General features: G+C 43.7%; 1 protein-coding gene across 2 annotated transcripts in view; it reads left to right on the forward strand.

Annotated features, from left to right (window-relative positions):
- Positions 1 to 23,610, forward strand: part of LOC117404602 (neuroligin-2) — a 113,015-nt gene that overhangs the window by 51,732 nt on the left and 37,673 nt on the right. For both annotated transcript variants that reach the window (XM_059014421.1, XM_059014420.1), the window contains one exon: positions 11,219 to 11,368. In XM_059014421.1, coding sequence (XP_058870404.1) covers positions 11,219 to 11,368 — 150 coding nt within the window. The remainder of the gene's footprint in view (positions 1 to 11,218; positions 11,369 to 23,610) is intronic.

A 23,610-nucleotide genomic window follows, 5' to 3' on the forward strand; every position in this document is an offset into this window, starting at 1 on the left:
GAAGACTGTGACACAGACAGTTCTGAACTGGAGTTCCTCTTCTAAAAGAATGCTTAGTGTTCCCCGGGTCAGTCCATGGTGACCTAGTTTGAGGTTGCTGTATCAAACCCCAAGTCTCCCCTGGTGTGCCGTGCAGCGGACTGAAAACCAAGCGGCAAAGTGGCTCTGTGTTCCCTCAGTTTAAGTCTGTGAACCTTCAAGTTTTGCCTTTTATCTAACATGTTAGGATTGTGCACTTGTTATACAGAATCCCCATTGGCAAGGCTGTGGATTTGAGGGTTGCAGTGCTGTAAGCAGGTGGATGCAGCTCATTGTTCATCATGGCAGACTTATGGTTTCTGAGTTGGCAGGTCCCTGGTGGTTTTGCTCTGTATAATATTGATGGCATTGTAGATACAGGAGCTGTTTATACTGTACACTCTGCTTGTTGTGGTGTCTTTGACAGTGGCAGTTTTTTCAAGATGATCCCAGGCAGTGTTTGGGTGCAGTGGTGAGATGCACGATATGTGTTAATTCAGCTCCTTCTCACAGTTTACAGAGATTAGGAGGCTGGTGAAACAATATGACAGGAGACCTGGGGATGCATGGCTGTACTGAAGTGGTCTCTGATGGGTAGCTTTCTTCAGTTGCACATTTGCAGCTCGGGTCTGTAGGGTGCAAATCAAGCACAAATGGAATTTGTTTTACTTTGATGACATCATTTTTCACCTTGTAGAGCAGAGATTCTCTAGATGTTAAAGTTGGTCGATGAATTTGTTGATTAACAGTGTCTAAGTTCCTGAATTATTTTAAGGTAGTTATCAATATTGATGCAAATGCGTTTGATTCTGACGGCAAGGCTGTATGTATGTATGTATGTACATATATGGAGAGGGGGACAGGGGGAGTGGGAGGGAGAGAGGGAGAGGGGGACAGGGGGAGGGAGAGAGGGGGAGAGAGGGGAAGAGGGAGGGGGAGGGGGAGAGGGGGAGAGAGAGAGGGGGAAGGGGAGGGGGGGAGGGAAAAAGGGGGAAGGGGAGGGGCGGAGGGAAAGAGGGGGAGGGGGGAGGGAAAGAGGGGGAGGGGGGGAGGGAGAGAGGGGGAGGGAGAGAGGGAGAGAGGGAGAGAGGGAGAGAGGGGGAGGGAGAGGGGGAGAGAAGTGTTTGGAAACAACAAATTATTTACAGCAAGACTAGGGCTGGAGATTGAATAGAAAATTCTCCTCTTTAAAAATATTAAAAGAGATTTTAATGAGCAATCCATCTTACAAGTTCAATGATACCCTAAATATGATTCATTTTCTTACTGTTGAATGACTGGGTGGAGCATTTGTTCTCAATTCTATCCAGAAAAAAAAGATTTTCCTGAGTGGTGACTCTGCCAAGACTGGTACAGTATTCAACGTAGTGTTGTCCTTGTCAGTCCTGAGCCAGGAACCTGTTTCTGAGGATAAAATGAAGAGAACATCACACCCAGTCAGTTGGTAGTAACCAGATCATATTTGGGGTACCACAGCACAGGGAGAGACTTTCTTGTATAATTTTAAAGAGAAGACGATTTTCTATCCAGGGATAGCAAGATATTTAGTGAACAACAAACTCCTCATCCCCAGTTGTGCTGCTTTCCTAGAAAAAGGAGAACATTTCTGGGGGCTGTTCTACTCGTGATACGTCTAGCTCGTTAAAATATGAGGCATCTTTTTAAAGAGGAGATGATTCTCTTCAGGGATACCAGGGTGTTTAGTAAGTAAAGGGTCTGAGTGAGGAAACATGGGAGATACAATTCCCAGCCCTAGTCTTGCTGTAAATAATTTGCTGTTTCCAAACTTTTGAACACTACCGTAGATCTCCCATGTGCAGTTTTGAAACACATGCCATAGCAAACCTGCGTTAATCTGAACTTTCTTTAACCAAGAATGGGATTTCATTTAAAAAAATAAAAATAAAATACTGGTTTTTAGCGGGTCTTTCAAAACTGCACCTCTGAGTCCTGTATAGTGAATGGAAGTGAGCATCGGTGAAGATTGATGGATTATTTCATTAGCCAGAACCACTTTGATTTTCACATTGATCTCGTGAGCCATTTATCGCATGGAGACAACACAGTCTTTATCAGAATGTAGGAGAGTTCTGTCTGTACGAATCAGACTTCCGTCGCGTTGATCAGGTTACTGAGGACTCCGCTGTCTGTGTTACTGTGATGTTGTTCATTATCGCTGATGTTAATACTTCTCTAAGTACGGAGGGGGGTGATGCTGGGACGCCAGAATCACCGTCGAGCCCTCTTGAGGTGTCGTGGGCTAGTCGACGAAACACTGAGGATGGAAGGTGCCCACTTGAAAACCCCAGAGATGTACCCTACTTAGCTCAATCCAGACGGCTGTCATGCTGATGCGCTGGGGAGGCCGCACTGTGGTTGATTCCCGGAGCCAGCATCGCAGCCGTTGTGTGTGCTGATGTGCCAGGGAGGCAAAATAAGCTGATCCCTGGAGCCAGCATTACACTTCAGCCATTAACACAAGACAGAAGGATATCTACATCATCATATGGAAGGAAACGTAAATAGATGGAGACACATATGGATCACATTAGTTTACTGTAAAGCTACGTCTTAGTTGGTGCTTATCTTGGCGAGAGCCGAGTTCAAATCAGCATGAAGTTTTAACATCTACTCTCGTGTAATGGAAATCTTAATAGATTTCAAATCCAATGCTGTGTATTGAATCTAATAGAGATTCGATACACAGCGTTGGATTTGAAATCTATGTAGATCCTGAATTCTAGTGCTAAGATAAGGTATTCAAAACCCTTGGTTAACACTCCTTTTAAAAGCATTGATAATGTTGCTAGTGCTAATGAGAGGGACGGGTTTGATTTTAAAACCTGGGTTTGCATTCCGTCAAAGGGGAAGCAGTGGGAATGATGCTAATACTGTGATCCTGGATAGAAGCCCTTTAGAGCCTTTTGATTTGAAGTTGCATGGAGAGGAGGGGGGAGAGACTCACAGAAAGCGCCCACAGCAGTGAATTAATAAGCCCCTTCTTCTCTCTGGCACACAGCGAGACAGCAGAGAGCTGAGCTGAATAGAGAGCTGTGTGTGTGGAGAGGGGGAGAGTCCAGAGTGCGTGAAACATTCGTGTTATGCTGTCTGATTGACACGTTTGTCAAATCAGCCATTATGATGGAGTGTTTTTGAATGGATCAGTGATATATTGGCGACAGCGCCTGTATGTCACACCGCAGAGATGCGAAGGGTTTATAATTGAGTACATTCTCAAGTGATTGATGTGGCTAGTAGCTTCAGAATTAGTGAGAGAGCCAGCCTTGGACCCAGTCGTTCATCTCTGTTGATCTGATTAAACTGCATCGTGTGGTTTCTGGAAACAGGAAGTGCTCAGAAGGAGCTGGTGACTAGGGTTCTCCAGGCTCAGATAATACTGGGTGGATTCTAATACAGAGACAGTTATTCCAATGGAATATTAAGAGAGCTACAGAACTGAGAACCACTTAGAAGGATTAATAAAATGATACCCTTATAATAATAATAATAATAATAATAATAATAATAATAATAATAATAATTGTGTGGGGTCCAGTGGTTAAAGAAAGGGGCTTGTAACCAGGAGGTCCCCGGTTCAAATCCCACCTCAGCCACTGACTCACTGTGTGACCCTGAGCAAGTCACTTAACCTCCTTGTGCTCCGTCTTTCGGGTGAGATGTAGTTGTAAGTGACTCTGCAGCTGATGCATAGTTCACACACCCGAGTCTCTGTAAGTCGCCTTGGATAAAGGTGTCTGCTAAATAAACTAATAATAATAATAATATGAAGAAAATCTAGTAAACTCATTTCTTTAATTTCTCTTTCCTCCCTGTAATGCCCATTCCTGTATCGCATGTGATACCACGCTTAGCCACCCCTCTATATTCTCTTTTTTTTAAATCCAGCCTCACAAGCTGAAAGAATTTTTCAGGCACCGTGCATTATGTGTTGCTGGACAGGGGAAAGGTGTTTTGTATAAGAAACGGAATCTAGTTACATAAATAGTGTAGCTTTTCTCATTTCAAAAACGCGTGTGGGCATTACAGGGTTAATTTATTCAGAACAACAAAACCTTCACGAATAATTTCAAGTTCAGATGTCTTACAAAAAATGTTGAGGAGCATTTTAATTTATATTATTATTATTTATTTCTTAGCAGACGCCCTTATCCAGGGCGACTTACAATTGTTACAAGATATCACATTATTTTTACATACAATTACCCATTTATACAGTTTAGTTTTTACTGGAGCAATCTAGGTAAAGTACCTTGCTCAAGGGTACAGCAGCAGCGTCCCCCCCACCTGGGACTGAACCCACGACCCTCCGGTCAAGAGTCCAGAGCCCTAACCACTACTCTACACTGTATTGATTTACAGCTGTGCCTAAAAGTTTAGCATCACCTAAAATTTTAACAAGCCCCTTTCTGCACTGGACCACCAGGCCGCCTATTAGAACCAGCAACCAACACTTCCGAAATGAATGTATTTTAGTCTTATTTAGTGAGCAGGCTGCCTCACAGTTAATACACAGAACCAGTGCCCACTAAAATGCAATGATACCCAAACCGCATCGCTGTTTTGAAATGATTTAATATCAAGAAACAGTCAAGATGAGGGGCAGAGAATATTGAGGCACGTGTGAGGCTCCGATCTGTGACTGACAAGCGGTCAGACTGCTTGTGACACATCCAAAACAGCGTGGGGCCACTTTGCAGCCTGCCATCGCCCTGGGCTTTCACAGGCAGGAGCTGCACAGTGTCACACTCTGATCGAGAGCTCTACAGGTCAGCTTAGGGGCTCCGCAGCAGTGACTGAGGAAACATGCCACTCGGACGCTTATTTTTAACCTTTGCAGTGCCTTTGACGGCAGCTCTCATCTCAATATACAGCTCTGGCCAAAAGTTTTGCATCACCTAGAATTTAAGATTGAGCCATCATTTAAAACCAAGAACTATCCGAACATCATTTTGATCTTTTACTTATCAATCCTGTAATCAAAGAAACTGTAAAATATGGCAAAAGGCTACCAGAAGCCATAATAGTAGTACACTCATTTATGTTGGATTTCGAAATGTAAAATTTTTTCCATTTGTGTCAGTTTTTAAGTATATGGAAAACTACAAAGCAGTGTGTAATTCAATATGTTAAGGTAACATTATTCAGCAGGTTTCATTCGACTTGTTAATTCTATAGGGGGATGCAAAACTTTTGGCCATAGCTGTGGTGTTGAGCATTGTGGGTGTAGCACTGAGTGCAAACTGAATTGAAACAACGTGGTCTCTTTAAACACTCTGCCTGTATCTGACCACATCCTGTTCTGATTGGGAAGTTGAAATCTCGCGAATCAACCGGGTTTAATAGAGGTTTCAAATACAGATGCGCAGGGAAACTGCAGTGACAAATAATGAGGATCATTTCACAGCGATCAAAGAAAATACCTAAAACAGAAGGACCAAAATATTTAGTTTGTTGTCGACTTTCACCCTGCGTGGAGTTTTGTCTGACTGGAGTTAGAAACAGTAAATAAAAATATAAGTCAATGAAAAGTCCCCACAAATATAGGAATGCAGACGTGTGTGTGTGTGGGGGCAGGGGTGTTAGTGTGTGTGGGCGAGTGGGAGTGGGTGGAGAGTTGACTCTTGTAAGCCAGTTAAACGCTTTAATTGGATCAATGAAAGTGGATTACTTTGAACCACGGCCAATTACCTGAACTAATTGATCCCTAACCTATTAGCCACAGCAATAAGAAGGGATTTAAACCCTCTGATTGGTTAAGAAGCACTGATTCATTACTGGTGCTACCCAAAGGCTTCAAAACCCATTATTTATTAGAACTGAAAACATGACCACTGGTCCCCCTTTAAAGCAATACTAACCAAAGTGTTAAAATCAATTCTCTTACCTCTTATTAGCTCTAGCAACATTACCACTGACCCTCGTTACCCTTTTAATGCCATGCAAACAGAATGTCTGTGTTCCTGCTATGGTAAAGAAAAACACTTTTCCATCGGTCTGTTAAAATCTGTGTTACAACATCAGATTATAAATATAATATAGATTCGGATTGGAAATCAGAAATCTAGAGCAACTGGGGAGTTTGTGACTGCGCTGTCCAGTCCTGATTGCTTACACACATGTGTAGAACAAATTCTAAGAACGATGGTTTCTAATGAGAGTTTTATACATTTCAAAGGGTTATACTGTTTTAGGCATTTTCTTTCATCGCTGTGAAATGATCCTCAGATGAGCCACTGCAGTTTCCCTGAACATCTGTATTTGAAGCCTCACGAGGGTTCAGCTTCCCAATCAAAACAGGACATAGCCAGATACAGTGTTTAAAGAGACCACGTTGTTTCAATCCAGGTCGGACACACACAAGATATTTAATGAAGAGACTACTTCCTGTGCTGAAGGTCAACTCCATGGTTCAAAACTCAAGATTGAATTATTTATTGTTTTAGTTATAAAATGTATACAATTGCGCTCAGATCTCAGAAAGATCCTTTTGGATTGTGATCTGCTCATCTTCATCCCTACGAGAAAGGGTGCTCCCTCCAGTCCAGGGCAGGCTTGAGGCACGGAGACTGAACTGCTCCCTCCCTCCCTCACCCCCCTAAGAGAAAGGGGGCTCCCTCCAGTCCAGGGCAGGCTTGAGGCACGGAGACTGAACTGCTCCCTCCCTCCCTCACCTCCCTAAGAGAAAGGGTGCTCCCTCCAGTCCAGGGCAGGCTTGAGGCACGGAGACTGAACTGCTCCCTCCCTCCCTCACCCCCCTAAGAGAAAGGGGGCTCCCTCCAGTCCAGGGCTGGCTTGAGGCATGGAGACTGAACTGCTCCCTCCCTCCCTCACCCCCCTAAGAGAAATTGTGCTCCCTCCAGTCCAGGGCAGGCTTGAGGCACGGAGACTGAACTGCTCCCTCCCTCCCTCACCCCCCTAAGAGAAAGGGTGCTCCCTCCAGTCCAGGGAGACCAATCAACTAAGTCAAATTCCTCTCAGAAAATATAAAGAAAGGTTGATTTTAAGGGATCTGCAGCATGAGACTAAGTGCAATGTAAGGGGAATTGCAACATTGCAACGCAAGCTTAATTACAGAAAGCAGGATTATTTTAGCAACAGCTTTTGATCTCAGTAACTGAAATGAGTCATGCCTCAGATTATAGATAGTTTTAAATAATAATGAGGAGTGAGTCAGAAGGTGAGAGCCTCGCTCTGCTGCAGAGTCAGAAGGCACGCAAGCAGTTGCTATGCCAACGGAACGTCACCGCTTGCAGTTGCTTGATGGGGAGGGGGGGTGTAGGGCTGTCAGCACAGCTGCACAGGGAAACAAAGGCCACCCCCCCCCTCTCTCTCTATCTCTCCCTCTTTTACTAATATAATCTCCCTCATTCAATTCCTCTCTTCCATCTCTTCCTTCTCCCTTCCTCCTCTCTCTTCTCTCTTATCTATCAGTCCTGCCCTCTCACTATCTCTCACCCTCTCTTTCTCTCTGTCTTCTTCCATCGGACACCTGCTTTCTCTTTCTGTCTCCCTCCCTCTCTAACCCGCTGCCTCTGTCTCTCCTCTCTTTCAATGTCAGATCAGCTTTATTGGCATGGCAAGATTTATTCAGGTTTTAACAAAGCAAACCTCCCCCTCCACCTTTTCTTCACCATCTCTCATCTTCCTCCCTCCCCTCTCCTCTCTCTCCTCTCTATCCCTATCTCTATTATCCCTTCTGTCCATCTCTCTCCTTCCTCCCTCCGTTCTCCTCTCTCTCCCTCTCTCTCCTCTCTATCCCTATCTCCTCTCTCCCTCTCTCTCTCATCTCGCTCCCTACCCTCCCTCTCTCTCCTCTCTATCCCTATCTCTCTTCTCCCTTCTGTCCATCTCTCTCCTTCCTCCCTCCATTCTCCTCTCTCTCCCTCTCTCTCCTCTCTATCCCTATCTCCTCTCTCCCTCTCTCTCTCATCTCGCTCCCTACCCTCCCTCTCTCTCCTCTCTATCCTTATCTCTCTTCTCCCTTCTCCTCTCTTCTCTCTATTCCTATCTCTCTTCTCTCTCTTTGTCTCCTCTCCCTCCCTACCATCCCTCTCTCTTCTCTCTATCCCTATCTCTCTTCTCTCTCCCTCTCTCTCCTCTCCCTCCCTACCCTCTGTCTCTCTCCTATCGATCCCTATCTCTCTTCTCCTTCCCTTCCCCCCTCTCTCTCTTGCTCTCTCTTCTCTCTCTGTCCTCTCCCTCCCTACCATCCCTCTCTCTTCTCTCTATCCCTATCTCTCTTCTCTCTCCCTCTCTCTCCTCTCCCTCCCTACCCTCCGTCTCTCTCCTATCTATCCCTATCTCTCTTCTCCCTCCCTTCCCCCCCTCTCTCTCTTGCTCCCTCTCTCTGTCCTCTCCCTCCCTACCATCCCTCTCTCTCCTCTCTATCCCTATCTCTCTTCTCCCTTCTGTCCATCTCTCTCCTTCTTCCCTCCATTTTCCTCTCTCCCTCTCTCTCCTCTCTATCCCTTTCTCCTCTCTCCCTCTCTCTCTCATCTCGCTCCCTACCCTCCCTCTCTCTTCTCTCTATCCCTATCTCTCTTCTCCCTTCTCCTCTCTTCTCACTATTCCTATCTCTCTTCTCTCTCTCTGTCTCCTCTCCCTCCCTACCCTCCGTCTCTCTCCTATCTATCCCTATCTCTCTTCTCCCTCCCTTCCCCCCCCCCTCTCTCTCTCTCTCTCTTGCTCTCTCTCCCTCTCTCTCTCATCTCCCTCCCTACCCTCCCTCTCTCTCCTCTCTATCCTTATCTCTCTTCTCCCTTCTCCTCTCTTCTCTCTATTCCTATCTCTTCTCTCTCCCTCTCTCTCCTCTCCCTCCCTACCCTCCGTCTCTCTCCTATCTATCCCTATCTCTCTTCTCCCTCCATTCCCCCCCTCTCTCTCTCTTGCTCTCTCTCCCTCTCTCTGTCCTCTCCCTCCCTACCATCCCTCTCTCTTCTCTCTATTCCTATCTCTCTTCTCTCTCCCTCTCTCTCCTCTCCCTCCCTACCCTCCGTCTCTCTCTCTCTCTCTCTCTCTCTCTCTCTTCTCCCCCTCTCTCTCTCTCTCTCTCTCTCTCTCTCTCTCTCTCTCTCTCTCTCTCTTCACATTCAGCAGATGGTATTTTGTTATTTTTCTGTCTCACTGGTTCACTTCCCCAGAACCCTGTAAAGCACGAGGCAAACCATAGCTGTTCAACCAACATCCAGCCAAGCCCAATGCACTCAGTGTAAGCCTATGGATGTGTTGACTAGAACCACACACTTGATGAAACACTCCCCTTATCCAGGGATATAGTTCCCCATTTCTGGGTAATCTTCACTTAACCTATGCTAAATAAGGGATTCTCATATTGAATTACATAGCGCTTTGCAGTTTTCCATATACTTAATGCAAAACTGACAAAAATGGAAAAGTGTGGCATTTTGAAATCTAACATGAAATACTACTGTACTACTATTATGGCTTCCGGTAGACTTTTGCTACATCATTGTAGTTTCTTTGATTACATGATGTTAAATAACATTTTATAAAATTATAGGGGTTGCAGAACTTTTGGCCAGAGATGTAGAGAATGCTGGGACAGCTAGTTGTGAATTGTAATTTCAAAATAGGAAAAAAAAGCAATGAAGTGTGTGCCTTGTTTTGAAACTGTGTCTTTAATCTTAATTTAAAAGCAGCAAGAGATGGTGCCTCTCTTACAAATCCTGGCAGATCATGCCACAACTTTGGGGCTCTAAAGCTGAACTCTCTGCCACCTGCCTTCTTTCTCTGTATCCATGGAATACTGAGCAAGCCTTCATCCTTTGATCTAAGACAACGCTTCCCAACCCCGATCCTGGGGACCCCCTGTGTCTGCTGGTTTTCATTCCAACTGAGCTCTCAGTTACTTAACTAGACCCTTAATTGAACTGATAATTTGCTTAATTAGACCTTTGTCATTGTTTTCAGCTCTTAAACAGTTGCAGAGTTCAAGTTACTTATAAAATGTTACAGCAACTTGAAATCTGCAACTGTTTAAGAGCTGAAAACAATTAAAAAGGTCTAATTAAGCAAATGATCAGTTCAATTAGGGGTCTAGTTAAGTAATTGAGAGCTCAGTTGGAATGAAAAGCAGCAGACACAGGGGGTCCCCAGGACCAGGGTTGGGAACCACTGCTCTAAGAGAGCGACTCGGGGCATATGGGCTCAGATCTTTTCGGTATAGGGGAGCAAGGCCATTTAAAGCTTTATAAGAGAAGCAGGACCTTAAAATCAACCCTAAACCGCTCAGGAAGCCAATGCAAACCTGCTTACACAGGGTCGTGTTCACTCTTCTTCATTTTTGCTGCAGTCAAGATAAAACACAACTTGCAATACCAGTGATAAGAGCATTGCAATAATCAATCCTAGATGCTAGAAAGGCATGCATCGGTCTGTGAGCATCCTGCAGCGAAAGAGAACGTCTTAGTTTTGCAATATTTCTTGAATGGGGAAGACTCTTTAGGTACATTCCTAATGTGTGGCTCGAATGAAAGATCTGCTTCAAAAATTACACCCACATTTTCACGCACGAGTGCCTATCGTTTCTATATCTTTGATTACTGAGCGGAAATTGAGATTCTCACACCCAGAGGTTTTCATGCAGGGAGGTATATAAAGGATATCAATGACAAATCTTGAGGGGTTCTGATGTATTTGCACACGACTGTGCATGTTTAAAATCCCCTCTGATCTTCAATATGCATGCACACCAGCAGATAACGGCAAGCCTTGCTAATCCTCCTAGCAGTTTCCACAGTTACAGCACACCCTGGAGTTAAGAGGTTCAGGATATCACATGTTTGAGGCAGGTAGAAAGGTTTTGTCCAGCTCTCTAAATCCTCCAAGATGGTCCTGCTGAAATCCCTAGTTAACCCCTGGCTAACCGTTTCTCCCTCTCCCTCTCCCTCTCCCTCTCCCTCTCTCTCTCTCTCTCCCCTCTCTCTGTCTCTCTCTCTCCTCTCTCTCCTCTCCCTCTCTCTCTATCTCTCCCCTCTCTCTGTCTCTCTCTCCTCTCTCTCCTCTCCCTCTCTCTCTCTCCTCTCTCTCTCTCTCTCTCTCTGTCTCTCTCTCTCCTCTCTCTCTCCCTCTCTCTCTCTCTCTCTCTCTCTCCTCTCTCTCTCTCTCTCTCTCTCTCCCTCTCCCTCTCTCCTCTCCTCTTTTCTCTCTCTCTCCACAGATATCCGCGACCGACGGAAGAAGCCCGTCATGCTTTTCATTCATGGTGGCTCGTACATGGAGGGCACCGGGAACATGTTTGATGCCAGCGTGTTGGCAGCATACGGCAATGTGATTGTGGTGACAATGAACTACCGGCTGGGCGTGCTGGGTAAGTGTCTTTGCTTGCTGTATGCTGTCGCTGGCTGCTTAGTGATTAAAGGAATTAATGCAGTATATTTCAGTTTGTAAAGTATTTTTTGGCTGGGGTAATGCAGGTGATAACTGATACTATTAATTAGGGGATGTGGCAGTGCAGATGCTCAATGCTGGAACAGGTTGAGGGGGTGTGGCAGTGCAGATGATCAGAGTGCTGGAACAGGTTGAGGGGGTGTGACAGTGCAGATGCTCAGAGTGCTGGAACAGGTTGAGGGGGTGTGGCAGTGCAGATGCTCAGAGTGCTGGAACAGGTTGAGGGGGTGTGACAGTGCAGATGCTCAGAGTGCTGGAACAGGTTGAGGGGGTGTGGCAGTGCAGATGATCAGAGTGCTGGAACAGGTTGAGGGGGTGTGGCAGTGCAGATGCTCAGAGTGCTGGAACAGGTTGAGGGGGTGTGGCAGTGCAGATGCTCAGAGTGCTGGAACAGGTTGAGGGGGTGTGGCAGTGCAGATGCTCAGAGTGCTGGAACAGGTTGAGGGGGTGTGGCAGTGCAGATGATCAGAGTGCTGGAACAGGTTGAGGGGGTGTGGCAGTGCAGATGCTCAGAGTGCTGGAACAGGTTGAGGGGGTGTGGCAGTGCAGATGCTCAGAGTGCTGGAACAGGTTGAGGGGGTGTGGCAGTGCAGATGCTCAGAGTGCTGGAACAGGTTGAGGGGGTGTGGCAGTGCAGATGATCAGAGTGCTGGAACAGGTTGAGGGGGTGTGGCAGTGCAGATGCTCAGAGTGCTGGAACAGGTTGAGGGGGTGTGGCAGTGCAGATGCTCAGAGTGCTGGAACAGGTTGAGGGGGTGTGGCAGTGCAGATGCTCAGAGTGCTGGAACAGGTTGAGGGGGTGTGGCAGTGCAGATGCTCAGAGTGCTGGAACAGGTTGAGGGGGTGTGGCAGTGCAGATGCTCAGAGTGCTGGAACAGGTTGAGGGGGTGTGACAGTGCAGATGATCAGAGTGCTGGAACAGGTTGAGGGGGTGTGGCAGTGCAGATGCTCAATGCTGGAACAGGTTGAGGGGATGTGGCAGTGCAGATGCTCAGAGTGCTGGAACAGGTTGAGGGGGTGTGGCAGTGCAGATGCTCAATGCTGGAACAGGTTGAGGGGGTGTGACAGTGCAGATGCTCAGAGTGCTGGAACAGGTTGAGGGGGTGTGGCAGTGCAGATGCTCAGAGTGCTGGAACAGGTTGAGGGGGTGTGGCAGTGCAGATGCTCCTCCCTGTGATCCGTACGACGCCATGCTCTGTCCAATCGCCATGCGCAACACAGCTGATCACAATAGAGCTGTTCAGCAGTCTTACAGCTAACACCTTTCACCAAGACGCCCGACTTCCGGTTATGTCCTACCATCGAGTTGGCCCATCCTGTGAAGGCGTACCACCTACCGTACTTAGCGTAGATTTACAGATTTACAGTTCTGATTCATTCTCTCGCGTTCAGTGTTCATGGAGGATCTTGCTGCTTCTCAAATGCAGCTCCAAGTGCTGCATTTGAGAAGGACACCCCTTTGCGTGCACAGCTTAGTTGCTGGCTTATCTCTGTGTGGCAGCGACATTTTGACCAGACAACTGCTGCTTGTACCTGGTTAATTGAGGTCAGTTTCATTGACACTTTCTCAGACAATATAACATTCTTTCCCTGAGAGCTGCCAGACAACAGCATACGTTGCACAGCTGCACTCAGAATAACACTTTTGTGTTTATGATCTTTTCCATATACTTAACGAAAAACTGACAAAAATAGAAAAATGCAACATTTCGAAATCCTGAAATACTGAATTACTATTAAGCCTTCCAGGAGGCTTTTGCATCATCATTTTACAAAACTTTTGGCCACAGCTGTTCACTTTCTGTTTGGTTTCTGTTCTGTTGAACAGACTTGATTTTAACTTGCGTTGAGTTCCGGTCAGCTTGTGTCGACTAAAATTGTTTCAGCAAAACCTGCATAATCTTGTCAATGAAGCCCATTTTGAATTGAATTGAATTGTTCTCTGTTCAAGCCATTTCATTTATTCTATTCAATTTAACTCAGACAGATTTGATTACTTGGCTAAACAAAAAAAGCAATTGTTTTCGATGACTTAATCGAATAATCTGGAGATGTAAATCTAATACGTTTGTGCTCAGTAAGTCTGGTGGCTGTGTAAGAAAATGCTTCTCTCTGTTTGGGGAGTCAAGGGACTGAGAAAGTAGCCTTTAAAAGTCCTTAGCTTAGCCAATGTATTAAACTGGTTAACACTTTATTGAACAGTTTATTTTAGTTTTCTTTTAGGCAGTATGTTTTTCAGTTTCTTACAGACTTTTGTTAATACACTGTATATGCTCGAAATAGCATTACATTTAAACAGTCTGTCCTCATTCATATTAGCGGCCAGTTTTACTGGCAAAAGGTTAATAAGTGCTCATGCTCTCCAATACACACACACACACACACACACACACACACACACACACACACACACACACACACATATATATTTATTCCCTCCCTCTTTCAATTCCTCTCTTCCATCTCTTGCTCATTTGGTTGTTAGTAGCTTATTAGCAGCTTATTGATCCCAGAATCTCATCAAGCAACTTTTTGAAGGATCCCAGGGTGTCAGCTTCAACAACATTACTGGGGAGTTGGTTCTAGACCCTCACAATTCTCTGTGTAAAAAAGTGCCTCCTATTTTCTGTTCTGAATGCCCCTTTATCTAATCTCCACTTGTGACCCCTGGTCCTTGTTTCTTTTTTTCAGGTCGAAAAAGTCCCCTGGGTCGACATTGTCAATACCTTTTAGAATTTTGAATGCTTGAATCAGATCGCCGCGTAGTCTTCTTTGTTCAAGACTGAATAGATTCAATTCTTTTAGCCTGTCTGCATACGACATGCCTTTTAAACCCGGGGTAATTCTGGTCGCTCTTCTTTGCACTCATTCTAGAGCAGCAATATCCTTTTTGTAGCGAGGTGACCAGAACTGAACACAGTATTCTAGGTCTTACTAATGCATTGTAAAGTTTTAACATTATTTCCCTTGATTTAAATTCAACACTTTTCACTATATATCCGAGCATCTGGTTGGCCTTTTTTATAGCTTCCCCACATTGTCTAGATGAAGACAATGTAGAAGAAAAATGCATAAAGCACCATGTAATCAACGCTATATTTTGTTATAAATAATTAACTTATAACCAAGAGCCTTATAGCAAGGGAGCACTGTGTATATATATATATATATATATATATATATATATATATATATATATATATATATATATATATATACACAGTAATATAATAATTAATAACCGAGAGCCTTATAGCAAGGGAGCACTGTATATATATGTATATGTATATATATATATATATATATATATATATATATATGTGTATATATATATATATATATATATATATATATATACACAGTAATATAATAATTATATATATATATATATATATATATATATATATATATACACAGTAATATAATAATTATATATATATATATATATATATATATATATATATATATATATATATATATATATATATATATATATATATATATCTAAATAACCGCCCAGGTAAAGAGAAGATTGAGAAAATAAGCATCTGGGCGCTATTTCTAGCAGATATGGTATAAGTAAAAAGTTCAGCAGTTTTCATGGTTTAAAAAAAAAAAAAAAAAAAGATTGGTGGTGTACAGCCAACTGGTCTTATTAGAAAGCTAATTTAACAGTTTGATATTGAAAACTGCAGATGGTGGCCTTAAAGTGATAATAAATCCATAAATTTCCATTTGGTATATAGTCCCAGAATGTCAAAAGTTACAGTAAACTGTGCTGTAACATCTCTCATAACTGCACATCGGAGACCTATATAGAGAATGGAAGTGCCGGACAGGTGTGAAGTTACAATTACTTACTGAATACAAGGCTGGCCATAATGTCCAGGGGGACTATATAAATAAAAGCCAATCTGTGCTGCAAAAAAAGTGGTCTTAATTGTGAGCTGGTTTTCAAGCCAACTTTGATTGGATTCCTCCTGTTCAAGGACTCGTGTAGGTAGCAATTTCCTGACGACACTAAACACTTAAATAGAACAGAGGAAGCAATTACAATCCCTGAGTCTAAAGAAGCAGAGGAGAGGACAGCACTGGGAGATATGATCAAACAACACTGCACAGAGGAACCAATCCAATTCCCAGGAGAAACCCATTATAGAACCACAAGCTAGCTTCTTCAGGATAAATGTGAACAAACAGCTTTCCTCATTGTAGCGGGGTTCCAAAAGGAAAGTGTTCATCCCAGATATACTGTACAGTACTGGCAGTAGGAGTCTGTCCGTTACAAGTTGTTGCAGTCCAGTTACGTTGATTGGCTGTGTGAACCATATCGATTAGCAGTGAGTTCTTATACAGGTTGACTGTCCTTGCTTCTGCCGAAGACTACAGATTTTCTTTGCAGTCTTTTCACACCCTTTAAAATCCCTAAATGGGATACTTTGAAAGATCCGTAATGTGGAGCTCAATAGTAATCCGCTAGCCAGGCTGAGGTCAGATTTGAACTAGAAATCTCTGATTGCATGAATTTTAAAAATGAAGGTAAAAATCTGTATTATTGATATGTAGATCACCCACATGACCCGCATTTCACTGGTCAGACCCACAAATTGACATTAAAACCTGCAGACCAGCGACAGTCATTGTACAACCTGTAAAATAAACTCTTCTACCTCTGTGTGGGATTCCCTGCTGACTATTGCATTGTGACGGGCTGGTTGAGTTCAGTGCTGCTGCTAATGAGATGCAATGAGTCGCATGTTTTCATTACAGTGAAGTTCACTCAGGTGTCAAAGACTAATAATCAAATTACTCTAAACCTTTAGCCTCACATGGACGAGGCAAGAAGCCCATGTGTGGAACTAACTAGACTAGAGGCATCTCTTCATGGTCTAGTAGACATTGCTGTGAATCTTGATGAGATCAAACTGTTAAAAAAAATCTGTGGATGTGATGAAATCCAGGAAAAAAATAAGTTTTGGAATCCAAATACCATGAATGATATGTGGGTAAGAAAATCATAAGATGTTCTACATCTTATTTGTTCTTATGGCACAGCTTTTAATGATATTTAGCTTTGTCTAAAAAAATGCAAAACATATATGTTTAGTGTGTCTTTATTTGAGAGTGCATAGCTATAAATTGCATTTTTAGTTTTGTTCCCTGACCTTTTTATGCAGTTTGAAATCTCTAAGAGCAGTTCGGAGTGTGTTTTGTTGTTTTTCTAAGTGATGGGACAGTGCTTTGTATGCTATTTGAAATCTCTCAGAGCAGTTCGGAGTGTGTTTTCTTGTTTTTCTAAGTGATGGGACAGTGCTTTGTATGCTATTTGAAATCTCTAAGAGCAGTTCGGAGTGTGTTTTGTTGTTTTTCTAAGTGATGGGACAGTGCTTTGTATGCTATTAGAAATCGCTCAGAGCAGTTCGGAGTGTGTTTTGTTGTTTTTCTAAGTGATGGGACAGTGCTTTGTATGCTATTAGAAATCGCTCAGAGCAGTTCGGAGTGTGTTTTGTTGTTTTTCTAAGTGATGGGACAGTGCTTTGTATGCTATTAGAAATCGCTCAGAGCAGTTTGGAGTGCTGTTTTGTTGTTGTTCTACGAGCTGGGACAGTGCTTTGAACTGTTTTGAACAGCCCAGCTCCTATTCAAAGTTTCTCATTCCGGTATCTCCATAGTTACTTGTAGCATCCTTTTAGTTTGACCCCTCACTGAACCCTGCAGGTTTATTCAAGTGATACTTTCAGGCCTCAGCTGCATTATCATAACACCATGTTCTTACAATCTGATTGACTGTCCAGACCCTAGTGTCATTTTTCAAAGCGACTACAGTAAATTTGCAGAGCTTCATATCTCAGGGACCTTTTGAAGTAGTGACCTCATATCTGCAGGGTTATATAAAGGGCTTGCTAAGTGCTAAATGAGTCATGTGACTTTTTAGGTTCCTGCTGTATAGACACAGTGCACAGTTATTGTACTAACCTTTGGTGCAGATTTGAATTCCAGGATTTTCTCAGTTAAGTTACACTGTTGTGCAGACTCAACGATCCTGAAGGTCCAGCACGACTTATTATGGGGAAAACGCTCCTGAAGTGGAGTCTCTATACCTGCTATGTACGTTAAGGGCTTTTGCCCTGCCATGCACCCAAACAGTGATCTTACACAACTGTTTGATTGCGGGTTGTACAATGACTGTGGCAGGTCTGCCGGTTTTAATGTCAAGTTGTGGGTCTGACCTGTGAAATGCGGGTCACTTGGGTGGTCTGCGGATGACTATTGAGCTCCACATTACGGCTCTTTGAAAGTATCCCATTTAGGGACTTTAAAGGGTGTGAAAAAACTGCAAAGAAAATCTGTAGTCTTCGGCAGAAGCAAGGACAGTCAAAATGCAACATCTTGATGTTTGAACAGAAAGCTGCTGGAGTGGTCTCTTGAGTGTAGTGGCTACTACAGTCAGCTGTTTAGTATACTACCCTGTATAAGAACTCACTGCTAATCGATATGGTTCACACAGCCAACCAAGCACAGACAGGCTGGGTTTAACGCAGCTGGACTGCACCACCTAACATAACTGGCTGCAGTAGAAAAAACAGAAACTGTCGAAATCAATTCATGCCTTGTTTTCTTGTGTATCTGAATGACTGGACAGTATCGCCACTTGTGTGGCATAAATATTTGATAAGTTACTGAGAAAAATGTATAGGCCTGTTGCAACTCACTGCTGCTATGTTTAAAATAGAAATGAAATGCCTTTGTGGTGTATTTCATATATTTCCACGCATATACATTTTTCATACGCCAGGGATTGCGTGCCTCGCATGATGTTACTAAAAATAAACCCATATCTGGTTCTCTCCTTGCTGTTTTGACTCTGCACTGAAACAGGCTTTGAGCTAACAGAATTACATAACAGGATCAGGGCACACAAACGCATTGTAATTCTCTTAGGAAGATTTTTGGTGGAACCACTTGAAACCATTTATAGTGGGCTTCCTCTCCCTGGAAAATCCCAGGCTTCGGGCCTAGTATGATTTACACCTGTTAAAGAAGGCCTTGTGTGCATTTAAACCCCTCTGGAAACCTTTAAGAGAAGCAGGAATGAAGGTCGAATCAATAGAAAAGAAGTTAAAACACAAGCTCACAACAATAAGATATTAATGAATAGAACGGAGGAAAGGGATCTCAGTGGGCCTGTTTCCATGGAAACCGTGGAGGAAATTGATTCACACGCCTGTAGAAACTGGGATATTTTTAAAAGATGGGGATTACAATTTTTTACTATTATTATTATTATTATTATTATTATTATTATTATTATTATTATTATTATTATTATTATTATTATTATTACGGTAAATGTGTGAATTTATTGCTCGCAAAAAAAGGCTACTTCTCTGGCTATACTCCAGTGGGGGAGAGGAGGAGGGGGAGAGGGAGGGAGGAGGGAGGAGGGAGGGGGAGAGGGAGGGGAGAGGGAGGAGGGGGAGGAGGGAGGAGGGGGAGGAGGGAGGGAGGGGGAGGGGGAGGGGGGGAGGGGGAGGGGGAGGGGGAGGGGGAGGAGGGAGTGGGGGGGGGGGAGGGGGTGAGGGGGAGGAGGGAGGGGCAGGGGCAGGCAGGCTTGTCAATCCTGACCTGCACACCCCCTGTCTGACAAAAGGAGTTTCTTGAGTTGTACTATTCAAATATTATTAATGCATTTATGTTTGATGTATACACAGTTAGCGTGTAGCAGGAAAAGAGTTGAACGAGAGAGAGTGAGTTTAAAGGTATCGAGTAAGTCTTCCTACATCACTGTGTGTTAGTGGAGGCTCCTTAACTTAACCCTAGATTCAACATTCCTAAATTAACAGCAGTTCTGGCTGCTGAGAGCAGAGTTGTAACAAGTCACCAAAACTGGGACTTGAGTCGAGTCATTGGGGAATAAAAACTTGAGTCAAGTTGAGTCTTTGACATGACAAGCTCGAGTCGAGTCACTAAACTGCTCGAATCACTTTGAGTCATTGGTTCTGACAGTTCAACATATCTTGATTTAATCAGATTAGTATTATAGGAGGTTAGCAATCTATATATAAATGATGATGCACAATAATGTGCTCATACTTGCCCCGCTTGTGTTCACCATTAAAAGTTCACGGTTTCTGCTTTGTTTTTGTCTTTCCATTTTAGTGAATTTGACTCCATGATCTATTTATAAGCTCATTTTGCCACTGTATAAAGACCCCTTTCTCTGTGCTCAATTGGGTTGGAGGTCTAGTAATGATACCACAAAACAAAGAACATATCTAAATATTTTCTCAACACTAACACTCCCTTATAGTTTAGTTTCAGATGCATTAATCAAATGAAAGGAAATTTGGTGGCATTTAATGTCATGTTGAGATATTACTTCAAGGTTTTAACACATAGGAGGCTGTGACCGGGTCTTACGTCACTTGCGTGGATAGCCGCTGTTTACAAACTACAGAGAGACAACTGGGAGGTGGATTTGAAACGCCGGTAAAGGTGCGCAGGTTTTATTCACAAACAAACAGAAAACGAAAGTAAAGGTGGTCATGTGACGTTACCAGCCATGGTAACGCACAGAGGACACATACAGCAAGCTGTACAAAAGGCAAAATAAAACACAGTACAAAAACTACAAATAAAAGGTGCCCCAGAGGGCGAGCGCTAGCCTTAAAATGAGGCGTCTCACTCCAGGAACCGGCTACACTACGTAACTCTCGCTATACATCACATGGGATCACTATCCCCTAAACTAACCTACTCATGAGCCGGTATTCATACAATGACTCGTGCTGCTTCATACGGCCTTGGCTGGGCATTGCCTTCACAAGCACCGCTTGCAGTCTCAGGGTTGCGTAGCGGTCGTTCCTGCAGAGCGGACCCTCTCCTCCCGAGTATACGCCGCTCCCCTCTGGCATGGCGTTACAGTCGCCTCGGACCATCTCCCGTGGATGCTTTTGAACTGACGGACACTCAGTCAAGACCCGCCCACCTGTTGATTGAGGTCCAGCACAGCCAATCACTTGCTGCCCTTCCTCTCAACCAAGCCTAGCAGGCAGCAAGTCTCAATCGAGCGCCCGTCTGTAAAACAATAATTCAATTAAACAAATCAACTCCAAAATGACACACAATAAACCCATTTCCCCATACAAATGATACCAACACTAAATACACACGTGCAGGGCAATCGCCCTGCTACAGAGGCAAATAGAAAAATAAAGAAACTGAGGCAAAATGTTATATAATTCAGTTTTATATAATTCACAGGTAAAATGTACTACACATCCCTCCTCTTAGTGCAAGCTGAGCTATGGAGTGTCTTTTCCCATTAAATGTCAACTAGACAGTTTTTAGTAACAGATACTGTTTCACAAAAGCACAAAACATAATGAAAAGGTGTCTGTTGGAGTCCTAATGGCAGAACAAAACATAATACTGTACTGAACAAAGTATAAAAACAAATTAATATTTTAAACATTCTCTCCTGTCACGTCTTATACTTTAATATACATATCAAACTTTTTAAAAAAATCCCATTTAAATGCATCAAGATTTCAAGTTGTAACACAACAAACTGTGAAAACGTCCAAGGGGGGGTGAATACTTACTATAGGCACTCTATATATGCAGTACCATGTTACAGTCAAATGTGTGTGTTTTTATGTAGATCATTTATTCATCAATTGCTGGATATCATTTTGATGAATTCTCTTATTTTTGAATACATTTCAAGCCTTGCTTGTTCAGATATATCTATGTGAATAATAAATGTTGCTCCAATCAATAATTCAATCCATCTCCTCATGTCTTGCTTTGAAGTGCTGATAGAATCAGACCTCTCACCGGTCTAGCTGTGAGCAGACCAGCTCTCTCACTGCTCGTGTCCCTGTTCAAGCTGTGCAACAGGGATTACACAGATCTGCACAGCCCTTGAGAATACCAGACCAGGACTGGAATGTGCTCACTCATTTATTCATATTCCAATACCGTGATACTGACTACCATGCAAATGTTTTTGGAGTCCCCAAGGCCCCCCCCTGGTAAAGGCACGACTGTGTGGTGTTGAGTCATTGACCTTAAGAACATAAGAACATAAGAAAGTTTACAAGCGAGAGGCCATTCAGCCCATCTTGCTCGTTTGGTTGTTAGTAGCTTATTGATCCCAGAATCTCATCAAGCAGCTTCTTGAAGGATCCCAGGGTGTCAGCTTCAACAACATTACTGGGGAGTTGGTTCCAGACCCTCACAATTCTCTGTGTAAAAAAATGACTCCTATTTTCTGTTCTGAATGCCCCTTTATCTAATCTCCATTTGTGACCCCTGGTCCTTGTTTCTTTTTTCAGGTTGAAAAAGTCCCCTGGGTTGACATGGTCTATACCTTTTAGGATTTTGAATGCTTTAATCAGATCGCCGCTTAGTCTTCTTTGTTTAAGACTGAATAGATTCAATTCTTTTAGCCTGTCTGCATACGACATGCCTTTTAAACCTGGGATAATTCTGGTCGCTCTTCTTTGCACTCTTTCTACAGCAGCAATATCCTTTTTGTAACGAGGTAACCAGAACTGAACACAATATTCTTGATGAGGTCTTACTAATGCATTGTAAAGTTTTAACATTACTTCCCTTGATTGAAATTTGTGATCAGCTTACCAATCACACGTCTAAGATTTGATCTTATTGATAATTTGAAATCTCGTGAGAAGTTGGAAGCGAATGCTCTCCCTTTTCCATCGGCCCATTACAATGTTTTTTACAACATCAAATTGTTGATATAATGTAAGACAAAACACTGCAGTGATAAAATAGGGAAATCAGAAAGCTGGAGCAACAGGAGTTTGTGACTGCATGTGTTGTCAGTCCGACTGTCCAATCCTGATCTATTACACATGGATCACATTCTAAGAACGATGGTTTTTAATGTGTGTTTTATACATTTGTAAGGGTTATACTGTTTTAGGTATTTGTAAGGGTTATACTGTTTTAGGTATTTTCATCGATCACTGTAAAATAATCTTCAGCCGTTGCAGTTTCCCTGTGCATCTGTATTTAAAAAATGTTGTCTCTCACACAGGGCTGTGCAGGTTAAATCATCCCCTTTAACATGTTCTGAATCAGCAGGTATTAATTAAAACCTGGCAGAAGCCTGCTAAATGTGTTAACTGCAAAACAATGTCTTTCCTTCAATTGAAATCCACATATTTCAGCACAAATCAATTAGCCTCTTCCGACTGTGGCAAAAGCATTGTAGAATCATGGGAAAATCTTGGAAAATTGCTAAATTACTGTGCTAATTCACCAGGGTAAACCTGTTCAAGGCGAGCCCCATGGCTATTCTGCAGCAATACCTCAATGCTGTAGTCTCCTGAGATATACCACCAGCCACCCTGTGCAGCCCTGTATGGCTTCATCCTCAAAGCACTCTGAACCAAACGAAGTTCTGAAAGGTAAACATCTGCTGAAGCATCAACTGCTCAAGATTAACAGCTGGCAATAATGTCTGAACATCTGTGTCTCTGCGCGTCATGCCATCACAAGTAAGGGGTCCCCGGGGTCTCCCCAGGTAAAGGCACGGCCGCGTGGTGTGCAGGGGGAGTCATACAGACAGGGGAGCGCAGGGGTCCCTGAGGGTCTCCCCTGGTAAAGGCACGGCTGCGTGGTGTGCAGGGGGGAGTCACACAGTCAGGGGAGCGCAGGGGTCCCCGAGGGTCTCCCCTGGTAAAGGCACGGCCGCGTGGTGTGCAGGGGGGAGTCACACAGTCAGGGGAGCGCAGGGGTCCCCGAGGGTCTCCCCTGGTAAAGGCACGGCCGCGTGGTGTGCAGGGGGGAGTCACACAGTCAGGGGAGCGCAGGGGTCCCCGAGGGTCTCCCCTGGTAAAGGCACGGCCGCGTGGTGTGCAGGGGGAGTCACACAGTTAAGGGTGCTTCTTTCAGTCTGCACAATACAAATAAAACAAATACACCCAGGGGCGTGTGTGGTGTTTTATGCACAGGATGACATCTGTACACAGGAAAAGAACTACTGGAATTTTGGCAAATCTTCACTGTGATTGGTTGATTTCTGCTATGTGATTTATAATAGGGAGACAAAATCTACAGGGACTAAGTCACCTCACTGTGCTACAGCGGCACCTACTGGTCAGGCACCCGTTGACTTTAAGCAGACAT

Source organism: Acipenser ruthenus, chromosome 48 (genome assembly GCF_902713425.1).
Source record: "Acipenser ruthenus chromosome 48, fAciRut3.2 maternal haplotype, whole genome shotgun sequence".
NCBI lineage: Eukaryota > Metazoa > Chordata > Actinopteri > Acipenseriformes > Acipenseridae > Acipenser > Acipenser ruthenus.